The sequence below is a fragment of the Triturus cristatus genome, chromosome 6, assembly GCF_964204655.1.
Source record: "Triturus cristatus chromosome 6, aTriCri1.1, whole genome shotgun sequence".
In the NCBI taxonomy this organism is placed as follows: Eukaryota; Metazoa; Chordata; class Amphibia; order Caudata; family Salamandridae; genus Triturus; species Triturus cristatus.
The window spans coordinates 220,000,244-220,016,852 of record NC_140589.1 but is presented as its reverse complement, the minus strand read 5'-3'; the positions used below and the strand labels follow the sequence as shown (position 1 = coordinate 220,016,852).

General features: G+C 41.9%; 1 protein-coding gene across 1 annotated transcript in view; it reads left to right on the top strand.

The window, feature by feature from the left end:
• Positions 1-16,609, top strand: part of LOC146816676 (adhesion G protein-coupled receptor F5-like) — a 956,016-nt gene that overhangs the window by 669,509 nt on the left and 269,898 nt on the right. The window contains exons 14-15 of the mRNA XM_085610571.1: positions 9,643-9,852; positions 14,566-14,709. Of these exons, the coding sequence (XP_085466697.1) occupies positions 9,643-9,852; positions 14,566-14,709 (354 nt within the window). The remainder of the gene's footprint in view (positions 1-9,642; positions 9,853-14,565; positions 14,710-16,609) is intronic.

The following is a 16,609-nucleotide window of genomic DNA, read 5'->3' as shown; positions in this document are numbered from 1 at the left end:
AGCTACATTGGCCTCCAGACAAGAACCCTGGAGCTTATTTTTTTACAAATTAAGCACTGGTTTTCTGGCATACCTACTCGACCTCCTCCCATTCCTTGAGTATTAGCTCCATGTGACATGAAGACTCCCTGCATGTTTATTCCTGCACTGGGGCCAACATCTAGTCCTGGATTAGGCAATTATCAATCAAATCTCTCACGGCCATCTTTAATCACCTTAATTTTAACAGCTTCAATACCTTGTCACCCATCATAATCCAGAAATTACTTCACAGCATCTTTGGCTGTGTGTCAATTCCGCATTCATCTGCCATGTTCTCCATTTTCGCATATGCCTCTCGGTCTACTCTTGCAACCTCCTTACTTATATAAAGTAAATCACTCTCACTGTAGTGTCCTAAGAAGTCCATCCCTTTGTTACCATTTACAGTTTCTTCAAACTTCACCTTTAATTGGGTGACATTAAGTCTCTGAGGAGTTTGACCTTTAGCTTATGTGGTGATTTGTGGAGTCACATTAGTCAAGATGCCTCCTGCCACAGGCATTGTTAAAAGGCTCTCTCTGTGGAATGTTTGAAGCTAATGTACTGGATATGTCTACCGGGTCCCAAAAAGACACTTAGAAGGGCTGATTCTGTGGCATACCAGCGATTGTCGTAATAGGGGAGATAGATACTTGGGGTATCTGATTAGTGTGACTTACCCAATACGACAGGTTTTGAGATCTGAATAGGGGGTGAAACAGTAGTCTCAGCATAACTTGGAAGTTCACTAGCCTCCAGAGGAGTCACAGTGTCCACTCCATTCTCTGCAACTGCCTGGGTTGTAGTGCTTGGTGCTGGTGTTGCATTATACATGAGTGGTATTAATATGAAGGCATCCTCCTCCTCACTCTTTACTTCAGTCACACCCTTAGTTTTTTATTAATCACAAGGCTTTTTCTTCTCTATATCCTCGGCCAGCGGGTAAGCTCCAATTTTCTTAATCATGCCCTCCCTCCATCTCTTCTGCCACTCATTGTCCTGAGCACTTATCCACAATTAATCCTTATCATGGACTTTTTGTACAAACATTTTTATTTTATTTTTGTTTGCAACCTATTATTATTACTAAATATTCAAGGTCTTAAATTGTATGGATCTTGGCTGAGGTCTCAAATCATACATTCTCCTTCCCACATTTTCTATTCTCACTATGTGAAAAGTGCCACTCACTGAGATTCGCAATTCCCAGTCTTTGGCTGTATCTTTGTGTCCTTGGCTCAGCCACACGCACATGTGCAGCCATTTCCTTAGCTGGTGAGCCTTCTGATGGGAATTTCTCTTTCTTATTTGCATCTTTCTGCTTTTTTGAAAAGGGATTTCCCATCTTGTCAGTGTTCTCAGTCACTCTTCGTACAAATCTCACACACTCTCCGTACTATTGAATACCTGATCTGACTACCAATATCAGCGAGTCTTTGTCAAAAATCACACTATCTCAGCTCACTATCAGTGTTTGTCAGCCAATCCCTACAAGTCACCTTTTGACGGGAGCACCTATATACTGCCAGGTTCCCCTGAATTTCTTCTCTTACAGTTTGACTTTTTCTTTACACAACAGCCGTCTCTTGACCACCAGGAGCTTGCTGTACTCAGTGAGCTCACTCCTGTGCACTCGGGAATGAACATCTATGGAGCTCGTTTACACTATTTTGTTATGTCCCTATCTTGGTGTGACTGATAGTGCCTCACAGTACGCCTCACCTGAGCAGAAAACTTCAACAATTCAATAAATCCAACTGAGGTACCTCTCTTCCACTTTATGTCATTCACATAAAAGACTAACACACTGTAGTTAACGAAAATCAAAAGAAAATAGTCAAAAAGACACAAACTGCCATTTCCACAAGTCCAAGAACTAATGCCACACAATAGTTGAATTCAAAATCTGTCTGCTGCATTCCACCCCAATACTCAAACTACAATTCCCAACATACACTAATTGCTTCCTCACTTCTCATTTATTCTTGGCATGTATAAATCTCTATTGATACTCCTGTTGTTCTCCCCGGGTTACTGCAACAGCACCTTGTCTTCAGGAACCAGGATCAGACTGGGGCTGGGTCAATTTAAATTTCAGTGCAAAGCTGCCTGAACCATGAAGGTACAATAATTGTTTCTATAGTCAATTATCACATCCAAGTAGGTCCATTTAGTACCTGATGGATCCAGTCGGAACCATCAGCTCTGCTGCCAGATTTGTCAGCGTGCAAATCTGTGTCTCATTTGTTTGCCCAATGAACACCAACAGCTCAGACCGGGAGCATTGTAGTCTCCATGCGGACTTTGGTGCACTCCAATCTGACCTGTCTCTAGCTTGATGAATCTTTCGCATTAGAATAAAGTTGTCACATTCTCAGTAAGAATGACAGACACTGGCTAAAGTTTAAAAGGTTCACTCAAAGAATATAAAAGCAAAATAAATTAGCTGGACCATCAATACATTTAGAATAAGGACATATAAAATCATAGGTACTAAGCACTCAGTTAAGTTCAATAACAAATCCTGCATGGATTCACCTTCTAAAAGTGGGAAAGGTGAGCCAGCATAACAGTGAAAAAGCAGACCCTTTTATAGGACTTTAGATAAAGGATTTCAACACTCACTACACAAGTAAATGCTTTCTGTGGTATGCACCAATGAGGGACGAGCAAGAAGAAACATTTTACTACAGAATACATTTGAATATTCTCTCATAATACTATTACATTAGATTCAAAGGTTCTGAGAGTCTATTCAGGTGACATTATTTGATACATTGTATGTAATGCAGTCTGGGACAGCCAGGTTGTCCTTGGTTAGGTACATCGGGCCCGGTTCACAGAACTAACTTAAGACAAAATCCTAAACTACTACCATTTTGGTATTCACAGAAGGCACTTACTCATTTTGGTATTCACAGAAGGCACTTACTCATTTTGGTATTCATAGAAGTTAGGAGTCCTAACTTTAGGACTCCTAAATGCCTTCTGTGAATACCGAAAGTCTTAAAGTTAATATTTTTCTAAGTTTAGGAGTAGTAAAGTTAGGACTCCTAACTTTAGGACTCCTAAATGCCTTCTGTGAATACCGAAAATCTTAAAGTTAGGATTTTTCTCAGTTTAGGAGTCCTAAAGTTAGGAGTCCTAACTTTACTACTCCTAAACTGAGAAAAATACTAACTTTAAGACTTTCGGTATTCACAGGAGGCATTTAGGAGTCCTAAAGTTAGGACTCCTAACTTCTGTGAATACCGAAATGAGTAAGTGCCTTCTGTGAATACCAAAATGAGTAAGTGCCTTCTGTGAATACCAAAATGGTAGTAAGTTTAGGATTTTGTCTTAAGTTAGTTCTGTGAATCGGGCCCATCGCATTCAGTGTGGCTGGGAAAGACTCGGGGCCATATGTTGGTAGCCCAACACCGGTCGGTAACGGCCGATTTTCGGAAAATATACCGTTACCGACCGGTATTTAGGCTTTTGAGATGTAGGGGGATCATTTCTGTATTCGGTAATTTACCGAATCGGTAAAATTACCGAATCGATAATTTTACCGATTCGGTAAATACCGAATACAGAAATGAGATGTAGGGGGAGTGTGTGGTGGATGTGGGGATTCGTTATTTACCACCAACTGAAAGTTGGTGGTAAATGACGAATGTCTCTGTTAATGCATTATTTGGCCCTTAGATGTGTGCAATGTGGCAGACACACATGCCCTCAGGGCATGTATGTGTGCCACATGTGCACACATGCAGGAATCAGGGGTGCAACAGGGTGTCAATGTGACACCCTGCCACCCTTGATTGAGCTCCCCCCATTACCGATTTGGTATTTACCGATTTGGTAATGGTAACTGGCTTCCCATTGATTCCTATGGGCCTCCTAGCCCATAGGAATCAATGAGATACAGGTTACCATTACCGAATCGGTAAATACCGATTCTAAAATACCGACACTTACCGAATCGGTATTTTTTTACCTACATTACATTTACCGATTCATAAATACCGAATCGGTAAAATTCGGTATTTAAGAATCGGTAAATGTAATTTACCTACATAAGGCCCTCAGTCTTTCAATGTAAGTCTCACAATTCTTTAATACAGCAAAGAAAACACCAGAAGTTGTGATCCCATGGTGTATTACGATGTCACATTCAAAATGGTAGAAAGCATAAATTGGCTTATGTTAACGTCAGCTTGATTTCAAATACATTAAAAGCACTATTACTGGAGAACAACCAAATCCACAAAGTGTCTGTTGGGATTTGAATGTCACACATCTCTAAATGTTGTGCATAGTTCCACGAAGGAGTCGGTCATTGAAATCTAGATTATCAGAAATCTCAAATTTCAAGGATGCAATGTAAATAGTGGGGAATTGCTACTCTATGTTTACAATTTGTGTCATGAAGTAGGGAACGCACAAGCAGTGCATTCAGAATCCAGTTGTAGCCTGAACTGTAATGAAAAGAGGGAACATGAGCTCCTTTGTTTCCCTGTTTGGTGGTAAAAGTCAACCATTATTGTGATGCAGCGTGCCCCTCAGACCATTGATTCCTGGCAGTGCTTGATTTGTTGGTGATTACAAGTGGAAGGGATCAACACTCACTTTGGGAACCGAGATGTATTGCATCATTAGACTTTGACCGGGAGCTAGGGGTGGGTGTAGCAATCCACAAAGGAAAATGGACCCGCAACCAAATATTTTCGTAGAATTTGTGGTCCACTGGGCCCCTCAAGCCCCTGGGCCCTGCTGGACTATTAATAGCTACGTGTCCACCCAGAGCAAGTTGGAGAGGAAGTTAGAAAAGGGAGATAGAAGGAAGAAGCAAAATAATAACAATTGTAGAAAGCAGGGATAAAAAAGGACCTGTAATAGTATGAAAGGAGACAAGGAAGTGTTGTGTTGTGAAAGAAAGAGCCATGAGCTGGAATCAACACTCCGCAGCTTTCTCATTCGACAGTCCCTTCCTGGGCAGACTGTTAGGAAAAGCATGGCCCATTGCACTTTTTTATTTACAATTTAAGCACGAGACCTAGGTACCACTGCACCTAGGTTCCACTGCACCTGTTCCACCTTGATAGCTATTCTCTTCTCTTGCACCGCCAAAGTAAGACAACATGGTTAGTAAGCGCTATATAAATGCAATTCCAATTCAATTTCAATGCACACATCCATAAGTCAAACACAGCAAAGTCTCTTAGTTTTTCAGCACCCAGTGATCTCTGAAGTGCTTTTTCATACATCTATTCATTGTTTCTTCTTGAAATGTAACTGTATATTGCATTATTCAAAATGTGCTTCTCGTCACTTCAATCAATACTAGGAGTTCGCATGCGTTTTTCTGAAAAAAGTCTCCATAAAACTACTTCATTCTGGGCACAGAAGTGTAAATCACACTTAGGGGCTGATGACAATGGCGGACGGACTTCAGTAATCATATTTGGGACTGCCCGCCTACAAGGCAGCAGTGCCACAGAACGCATTACGATGCAACTGCCCATGAGGCAGTCTCATTGCCTATGTTTTGTTTTGCAGCGGGTGCTGGGTCTGCAGCCCCCAACGCAGTACAAAACAAAGACAGGTTACATATCCCTGCACTACGTGGCAGGCACCATGCGGTGCCTGCCACATGGTGCTGGGATATGTACGGGGGCACCACAGGTGCACCCCAGGGCACATGTCCTAGCCCAGGGATAAATGGAGGCGGCTATGGGGTCCCAAATCCATTTTCTCCAGCTGTTACACGGCGTGTTGACCGCCGAGGAACGACAGACGGAAAGGGATATAATAATCCCTCCAGCGGTGCCTGCCAGGCACCGCCGTGATGCAGGGACTCGCGGTAGTTCTGACGGATGGTTGAATTGAATCCGCCCGTCTGGACCGTAGCGGTCAGTCTTTCCAACTGCCTCACTTCCGCATTACGATGGCAGAGGGACTGCCACTGACAGCATGTCGGTGGTAGTCCCTCCGCCATCATAATCATCACCTTATTATTTAGTCTGAAATACATCCTGCTCTTCTGCCTGCAATGTCCTTCTTATTTAGAAAGAAAACATGAGAGTGGCATGTTTGTGTGGCTTGAGTGGTATGATTGCGAGATCAGTTTTAGACCACACCAAGGGAGAACAGAGAAGTTAATGGAGCTGTTCATAAAACTGTCATCTACAGTTCCTGTGAAGTTAAACATTATTTTTATTTTCATTAGGCAGATTCATGTACACTGTACTTTGGTGAATGAAGCTGTAAATCGATAACATTGTAAATTCATGCTAATAATTTACCTGACTCCATTTTCATGCATATCTAGGTTAGTTGTTTCAAGCATTCCTCTTGGTATCTCCATTATTAACATTTCCGGCTGTGTCATAACCTGACCAGGAGGGAGCAATATAATGTCATGGTCCATTGGTTCCCAAACTGGGGTCCCTGGACCCCCAGGGGTCTGTGACACATTCCCAGGGGGTCCTCAGGCAGCAGTTTTAAAAGCACTGCATGTTCCTTGTATAATCAGCAGTTTTCAAAGCAACAATAACAGTGTCAATGTACCTGCTGGAGAGAGAGATGGGAGTTTTGTCTATTGGCAGCTTTGACTCCTCTGAGGAAGCACAGAGGTTTAATATGCCTGCTGCAAAGAACATGTACCATGCATTTAAATAAACAATATTTATGTGCATAGCTCAGTGGGTTACGGCTTTTGTCACAGAGCTTCTGTTGTTACTGTTGAGTTCATAAGTTCCAATCGTGAACTAGCACAGTGAGCTCTGAACTTCCATCAAAGAGCTGCATTCAAACTGCATGGTACAAGGTAGTATTTTATGTTTTCTCTCAGTCATTCATTATCCTGATGCTGCTAATAAAGGCTTATTTGGGTAGAAATAAATTCTCATTATTAATGTCAATGCTAACCACTGTTATGCTCTGAATCCTGAGTTTGTGCTTTTCCAGGCCAAGCACTCTTTAAAAAAATGCCTACCAGTGTAGATGACATATGAATCCCACATCTTGAAGTCCCCTTTGCCTTATGTAACATTTTCTATACACTGAATCGCACATGTATGATTCATTGTCTCTGCCCTACACTGGTATGAGAGATGCTATGAAACAAATGCAATACATGTGACAGAGGGGCTATGGAGAGATAAGAGGCACTGTTGGAGGGTGATAGTGAAGGAATCATTGAGGAGCCCCAAAAAAAGATTGTTGTATCCTGCTACACAGTAAGGCCATCATTTACTATGCTTTAAAAGCTAAAACAACTCAATATATAATGACAAATGTATGTGGAATGCACACTTTTTTCCAAATTTTCTTGGGGGAGACAGCCCCCCAAAGTTCCCTTTGCAGTGGTCGGGCTCACTCGCTACACTTGGTGAGCACTGTGGAGGGACTGGTCTGACAACATTTGCCAGGGCTGCCTTGGGTTTCCAGTACGGCCCTGGCAGAAGCAGGAGCCTCATTCCACGAAATGAAAGCAAACACAAACATTGAAAAGTTAGTCGCCGAGGTGCAGCACCAACCTTCCCATTAAAATCTTTAGTTTTTTGCAACTTTTTTCAATCAAATCATTAGCTATTAGAGTATTTGTTTGGTGTGTACTTGTTTGTGTATTTTTCACAAATTACTGTTTTAAGGTTTGAAATTTAAATAGTACAAATTGCTTGGGGGTTCCCGGCCTTCAGTAGTGACTTACTGGGGGTCCTCAGGAGTCATAAGTTTGGGAACCACTGGATCAACAATCACATCAGCTCTCCACCTTTGACTCAGTGCAGTTGGAACAATGCTATGATGATATAAGCTACCTCTGAGCCACACTCAGCATAGAGGCACTTCTGCTGGGATTATCCTGGAACACTGTGACCGAGAAGCAGCCCTGTTAACTCTAAACTTTATCCTGCAAAGGACTGGTCCTCAACATCCCCCGCCGCAACCACATCACAGAACCCTTTTGACAACTCCACTGGCTCCCAGTTAACAAGAGAATTACCTTCAACCTCCTCACACATACCTACTAATCTCTCCTCGACGTAGGCCCGGTATACCTGAACCACCGCCTCTCATTCCACGTACCGCCAAACAGCTTCGCTCTACCCAACTTGCCCTTGCCACCGTTCCACGAACTTACAAGACCAGAACCGGAGGAAGTTCCGTCTCCTAGCTTGCCACCAAGATCTGGAACACCCTGCCCCTCCACCTCAGGCCATCCGCATTGCTGACACAGTTCAGGAAGGATCTCAAGGGCTGGCTTTTTGACTGAACCTCCAAGCCCAGACGGATTAGCAGCTCCCCCTTCCCTCAGTACCCTGAGACCCCCCCGGGTGAGTAGCCACCCTATACAAATTTCTGATTGATTGATTGATTAATGAAAAGGATGATAGCCGAGCTGGTAATTTGGCCAACATTCTCTGATTTGTACGGACTTTGTCTCCATACTCTGACGTTTATGCTGTCCAGATACACGGTGGTACTTAACTCGTAGGAACTGTATAACAGCACAATCAGTGCTGCAGGTTCACTAGTAGCATTACATTTACAGGCCCTGGGCACATGTAGTATAATTTTACTGTGACTTACAAGTAAATTAAATATGCCAAATGGGGTGAAACCAATGTTACCATGTTTTTTAAGAAGTGAGCACGCTCACTCAAGCACTGGTTAAAAGTTGTAAAGTGCATAGAGTCATAAGGCCAACAATAACGAGATCAGAAAAATACTTAGGAGTAAGTCAAAAAGTTTGGAGGAAGACCATCCTAAGGCTGACAGGAATAACATTTGGGGTTTGCAAATTTCTGAAAAATGTTGTTACTAGCTCAAATGGATGAAAATCATACTGCCTTAGTCCCCAGAGGGGCACTCCTGTTCAAGTCTTAGTTTGCAATTTTAAAGTAAGCTAGAAAAGAAGGAAAGGAAAGAAATGTATCCGTCTTTGCTACCTTCCAATTTGGATCCGCCCAAGGCCATCTCACCTTGCTTGTATGCTTAGACCATGCAGGACGTAAAATTGAAAATGGCCTTCTTTGCTTCAAGATAAAACATGACGATTGAGCACACATTTGTTGAAACTCTTTCAATCAATTAGTTCAGCTTCACTTTAGCATAGAGTTAGGTCTGTCTTTAATGTTATATTTATGTGTTTCACAGAAAAACACTGCCACACGATATAGCACCCCAAGATTGCAACGCAATCTCCACAGGGGGCTCAAAGGATCGCAGATTATAAGTTCATCACTTGATTGGGGGTACAGTGCTGTAGCTGCACATGTTGGTGGAAACTTTGCTGATTACTTTGGACATTGCCAACACTGTACCAGTATATTAATGGATTTGATTCTCCAGGTATAAACCACTCATGTAGGCAGAAAACTCACCAATTTGCTCCTGTTGAACAAATGTCTAAACACAGTTAATTTACCCTTTCATGGAACCTAAAATCCAGCCGGTGTAGATTTTCTCATCCCTATTTTTATATAAATCCCTATTTTTATGTAATAAAGATACCAAGGAACACGCCTTAAAAGGTCTTGTCAATATATAACAATCTATCTGCAAATTAAATTGATTTTTAAATTTGACGCCTATGAGCAATATAACACCTGAATCCATAATTTTTTTTTTCAGGCACATACACCTGCACAGTGTCTCAAAGGATATCAAGTAGCAGCAACAGCACTGTCGTTAAAATTTTGCCACTGCCTTCAAAGTCACAGCTCACGACCAATATTGTGGATGGAATTTTCACCTGCCCATCACCCGTGCCCCTACGATGTTGTACAACAGATTCAAACAAATACAATTTTCAATTTAAAGTCCAAGGCTCATCAACAGCAAGTAAGTGCAGTATATTGATAAGAAGTTATTATGTAGAACTGTGAAAACAACCGCACTTTATTTAGAATATACTTGGGTTCAGTGCTTATCTTTTTGATTTTAGAGGGAAGACATGTTTTGCTGTACATCATTGATAAACATCAACAATGCGCTGCTGAAAATGCTGTTACAATTTCTAATTATAACTATACCCTTCTGTAAAACAAGGCCTGCCAACATGTTTAAAGTATTTTAATAATGATAGTTACGCAATATCATTAAATTCTAAATTTACCCACCCATCTGTAACTCTCTGTTTATATGTCATTTGGGTGGACGTCTTATTTAAGGGCTATTTAATTAAAACAAGGCAAATATTCCATATTTGAAGGTTTTACATAATGTGTTTGCATACATCAATTTAGCAGCATGTGAGAAAAGACAGATGTTAAGGCTTTAGGACCACATGTATGTAGCTATTTTGCTTTCTCAGCCAGGCCGGTTTGCAGAATCGTCCTGTTTGCGAACGCAAAAAGGATTTTCCCATGTAATAAACCCTATTTTGCGATTTGGTAACCTGTTACTGAATCATAAATCGGTTTGTGATTCCTCATTTGAAAGGGGCGTGTTTAGGGCTTCCCTCTTAAACACGGAATTGCAGCGGTTTGTATGAATGTTTTGTGACCGTGAATGCGGTCACAAAGCATTCGCATTTCGCATCTTCAAGTTGATGGTAACCCATTCGCCAATAGGAAGGGGTCCCCAAAGGACCCCTTCCCCTTTTGGAATGGTGACAAAAAGGTTTTTAAGAGCAGGCAGAAAACTTTTCATTTTTTTCTTTTAAATGCAACCCGTTTTCCTTTAAGGAAAACGGGCTGGTTTTAAAAGAATTAGTGCTTTATTGAAAAACAATCACAGATATGGTGGTCTGCTGACCCTAGCAGGCCACCATGCCCGTGATTTCAGCGAAGCCTAGGGTGTTGCACATTACGATCTATCTCATTAATGTTAATGAGTTAGGTCGATTTGTAACCCCAAAGGAATCGCTAAATGAAACTCTATGAGTTTCATACATTTGTAATAGTGATTACCTAATTGTGATTCACAGAAAATCGCAATTAGGTAATTGCAATTACAAATATTGATATATGTGACTCTTAGAGTGTACTTATTTAATGCAAAAGAAAACTTTCAAGTATTAGACACAATCACTCACACATACAAAAATACTAACATTTGAACCAAGATTTTATTAATATTGTGAAAATACCCTGAAGTTCATTTTCAGTTATTCATCTAGCCCTGTAGCACATCCTCTGTCCAGAGAACATTGCAGAGGGAGTGAGACGAATGCAAGTAGTAGATAGAGATCATATTAACCATCAGGTTGAAGTCATAGATTACCTAGTCCCTCCCTTCCATTCTAAACCTCACCAGTCTACTTCTCTTTCAGCAGATTCTTGTCAAAAGTGACTTTGAAATTTAGGAGAGAGAACAAATACTGTCTTGCTTTTACTATATAGGAAGGGTCTATAATCATTCCCATAATCTTATTGACGTCAATATCCTGATCACCAGTATATGTGATATGGGCAAGTGGTTTGGTGTCAACTGTATTTTGTAGGGTTAGCTGCGGGGAGCCCCAATGTTACTGATTTTCTATTGATGTTTTCTGTGGATATATCAATCTAAGTCCAGAGTAATTCATTATTTATTTTATTTTTGCCCTTTCATATAGTGCAAACTCAGCCCAAGGGCACTGGAGCGCTTCTAATGAGCACCAGTTACGGTTCACAGGGTGATATCCATTTCTTTAGGCATAATGAGATTAAGTGATTTGCTCAGGCCCACAGGATTTTGAATCCATGATGGACTCAAACCTAGTTCTGCAGTCCCAAAGTCAGCACCTCTGGTCATAAAGCCACATTCTCTCCATCTGAAGAATGAGCTCTTTAATGATCCTTTGCCATGACTCATGTTTCATATGATTACCCTGTATTTTCTAGGAGTTTCAGTCACACTTGTAGGCCCCACAGGGGCCAGCAGGTTCTAGGAGACAATACATTGTGATACTAACTGCTTAAATGCCACTCAGTCCTCCTGTACCCCCCTCTATTCCCTTTTCCTTATTCCACTCCTGCTCTGTTGTTCACATAGCCCTTCCCCTTCTCCACAACTCCCACCTCTACCACCTAAACTGTGCTATGCCTGTCCAACTCCTCCTTCTCCACTCCACCACACCACCTGCGTCATGTCATCCACTCTTCACCTGCTCGTGCTTCCTCCTTCTCCTCCTCCCCTTAATTCCCCTCAATTTAACACATTCCTCCGCTGAATCTCTCCCACAACTATATCCATTCATTGACCTCCCACCTCTCCCACCTCTCCCACAGGTTTCAAAGTCCTCTTTCCCTTTGAATGTTACCTTTCAGTTTCTTTTTTCTTTCCCCCCAAATTAACTCACTCTCTTACTCTTCCCCTGACTTCACTGTATCTATCAAATTCCCTCCTCTTTTCCCCCAGTTTCGAAAAATCCCCACCGTTCTTTTGAATGTCATGTTTCAGTGTATTCTAGTTCAGTAAGGGTAATGTATGAAATCTGCATCTCTTGGTGGTTGTTCTATGTAAAGCACTCTGACAATCTCTGTAAATTAGTAGTGTATTAAATTGTACAATGAAATAAAAAAATTATTAATTCTGCACCTTATCTGTGGTTTGGATGATAGCAATTTTGTAGTTTCCAGAGAGCCAGATTAAATGGCCTGATGTCAGAGAGATTGTAACCCTATTCTCATGACGACTTAGTCAGATATGTAGACCTAACCTTGTAACTTCTCAGTCTTGGCTTTACAGCCAGAATCCTAACTCAAGCCCTTCTCTCCTTAGATACACATTGGTTGTCTCCTGTAACTTGTTCATATTAGCCTCAGTCAAACTTGATTAGGTGCAGAGTATTCGTCAAGCCCCCAGAAAATCCTAACTCAGTTCAACCTATTTGACCAGTGGCAATTTGTTAACCTGTATCTATAATGTTCACAGTCCAAATAGACATGGCACAGTTCATTTGTTGAAATAATAAGGTGCCATCTTGTACAGCCCACAATAGTGGTGATATGTTTATTTCTAAGAGACTGTACTGCAAACCAAAGTTGCTCTTACAGTGCATGGCATTGAGATCCATGTTTTGGCGTACAAACTGCTACATAATCACAAATGGTGGGGGCGTGGGATTAGAACCAACAGTGTAGTGTCCAGAATGGTGTCACTGCCCGTACGTTGACAGGACGAAGCCAAAAATACAACATGCTATTCCAAAAATACCAGGAAGGAAGAGGGCTGGATTAGCCATGTAGGCTGAGGACCTATTAGATGTTTGTCATAACTTATTGCATCCTCCCCAGAGTTCTACGTCCCTGCTGCTCAGCCAGTGTGGGAGGTCATGTAGAATGTTGAGAGTGTTTGTGGGATTGAGTCTCAGTTGAAGATGTGGGCTGAGCAGCATGGATGCTGCTCCTGGTGCGGCTTAGCTATCTACGTACCTACTTGTAACTAAGATCTAATAAACCTTCTTATAACCTACACTGCAGCCACTGGATTTCCTTTACAACAATGCTTTTAGGGATGGATAGATGAGGGACATTCAGCAGTCAGGGTGGCACACAGGACTGAGGGCATACACTCAATTTTCTTTTAGAAAGGTATGTAATTTTCCACCCCCTCACATCAAAATCCTTCTGAAGATGGTCTGACTCATGAGTCCCAGGATGCGCTCCCAGGTGATAGTGGGCTCTACAAATCTGCATAACATACCATAACATGGGCATGAGTTTAGCAACTGCAGGGATTTAGCTATCAACAGTTTAGCAGGTGATGTGCTGCCATGGCCCAGGGTTTTAGGGCTCTACTGCATCCAAATTATATCTGATTTGTACTACCACATCGTAGGTTGAGTCACTGTTCTCCTTGTGAGCATTAGGGCCAGGGCACTCGTCATACGCCACTGAGCAAGAATACAGACCAGGCAGGCTGAAAGCCAAAAGTCGAGAAAGAACATAGAAAGGAGGCTGGTCAAAGAAGCAGGAGTGAGACCAAGAGTAGAGAGGGGAATACCTAACCTGAAAGAGGAAGGCAGTTGAGACACAAAATGGGAGGCAGCAGGTCTGAAAAAACATAGTCCCCTCCCATGATATTCTTTACTACATACATTTTGTGAGAGTGAATGATTGAAGTTTTTACCATACATTTCAGCCTAAATATACTATTTTATGGCGTTTGCCAGATTTGCGACACCCACCTTGTGATATTTACTCCCCTTCAAATCTCACTTATTCGAAATTAGAACATACTCATACTAAAGTCACACAAAACCTGTGTAACATACACTGAAGTAACCCATACATTAATTTGTTTTTTTTTATGCATAAATGAAACATTTTTACCTTTTTGGATCGTGTGTAAATTATGCATAATTGTACTGTTTTATGAAATTAGGAGTATGCTATGGAAATCTTGGTGAATTGGGACTTTTGTTTTTTTAATGGACTTTAAACCTCTGCTTCGGCTCTCAGTTGGCTGTCCTGAGATAACAGGAGGAACATGTTATCAGTGTCCTTTCCACAGCTCCAGGGATCAGATAGGCCTTTATAGTTGAAAGACAGGGAAAGTGCCTTATACACATTTTCATTTACCCAGCTGATACTAACAAGAGCAAAATATGTCTCTGTTTGTCTACAGTAGATGCATCTTCACAAGAAGTACAGTGCTATGAAACTGTCTACAACTACAATAGTTGTGAAAACGAGAAGACTGCCATTGATTGCATTGCATCTAACAGTCTGAATTCCATCAACACAAGTATAATCCTGAGGCCACTAAAAGGTAGGAAATGTGAAATTTGCAGGTGCATCAGATGCATATTTTAGTAAAGTAAATTGTATTACTTTGAGTACTTTGTAATCACAGCATATACTCTCTTATATTAAACAACTCAGAAATTAAGAATTAAGGGTTGCATTGTAGTTATGGCACGAGTACCTAATGTCTGCCTAAAACACATTCAGAAAATTATAAATTAAAGTGGATTATAATTTCAAATTAAAAAGAGCAGTTATTTCATATTATACAGCACTTTACATGTTTTGCATTGATTGCGAGGATTGTGGGCTTAGGTGCATAGATACCGAGGGGCATGTTTACAATAAAGTGGCGAAGCGTGTCGTTAAGCTAAGAAGACTAACAACACACTTTGTCACTTTAAAAACGACGGGCTGAACCATGTTTACTAGAATATGGTGCAGCCGTGCGTTCCCGCCTGCACTAACTTTAGATGCTAGCGCTAACGCAGGCGGCTTGATTTCTCGCCTCGGTGCCTATTCTAATCATGGGTCCCACGCTGCAACTCTGGGCAATAGCTTGCTTAATTTCCACAACGGCCCCAACAACGCTAGGATGCCTGGCTTCACCTTGGGGGTGCCCAGGAGTGTACACTTCACAGGGAAAGGCCAGGAAGGGTTCCTCAGCGGTTTTCGTACAAACGCCGAGAGGCCTCCGGGTAGTCGTGCGCTATACAAGTACCCATACATTTACATTTACATAGTGCAAGGGTGCCACTTTTGAGGGGAAGATTGTTTATATGCAAGAAGGTCCCCCTTACTGCACATAAACAATCTTTAAATGCCATTTTGTAACTTCTATATGTGCTGCTTAACACAGCACACATAGAAGTTGCAAAAGGGATTTCTTCTTTTTTTTAAATGAAAGTGACGTTGTGGTGGCGATAGGGGCTTGTGAATATGCCCCCAAGTGTCTGGAATGTATAATTCCGGCCTTTATCTCCACACCTGAATCCACCTATTAGATTTTATTTCCCATGGAATGGGAAATAACTGGGGAGACCCATTTTACCTTGTGCAATTGCACACAGAATTGCCAGTTCTTTGGGGATTAAGATTAATGTTCACATTTACCACCTGCTCTAAATGGGTGGCACTTATGCAGGGGAGAGCTGTATTGGTTGGCCGCCACAGAATAAGGGATGATGTAGATGTGCAAGGGGGAGCATTGCAAGCTTACAAGGGAGTTAGGAAAGGGCTGGAGATGCAGGCTGGACTGCATTTCCTAAACAATTTTACCGGTTAAACGGAGCAGAACCTCATCCGGACATACCGCTCTATCAAGTTCGTAATTTTATCAGTGTTTGTCTGTCAAAACAGGGGCGTAACACAGGCCCACACAGCCCCCACGTTGCGGGGGGGGGGGGGCACGCTCCAGGGGCCCCCTAAATCAGCAGACCCAGCAAGTCTCTTCTCTTCATTAATTAAACCCACAGATTAACGAAAACACTGACTGGCACGTGTACCACAGCATCGCATGTTGACCAGGCTGTGGTTCCAGAACGAGGCGAGCCTTCGTAGTAAAAAGCAGGGGTTACTGCTTGATGCAGACACCGGCTCTTTTTTCGGTATCGACTTCCAATGGACGGAGATGTCATGCCCCCCAACCACCCACCCCTTCAAGGTCCGAAAGGGCGAAACTGCCTTGTTTAATCATGGCAGCTGATCAGAGATCACAATTGTCATTATTTGGGTCCAAACTGGGGCAGTGTTCTGCTTTCGAGTCCCTGCTGCACGAAATAAACGTGTTTGTTTCCGAGATGGTGAGAAGAGACCTACCAGACCATGAATCAAATGCCACTTCCAAGAAACTGTGAATGCTTATGAGAACACTAATCTTTTACCTAAAAATTACTCAGAGTTTAGATTATTTTTTGAAACATTAA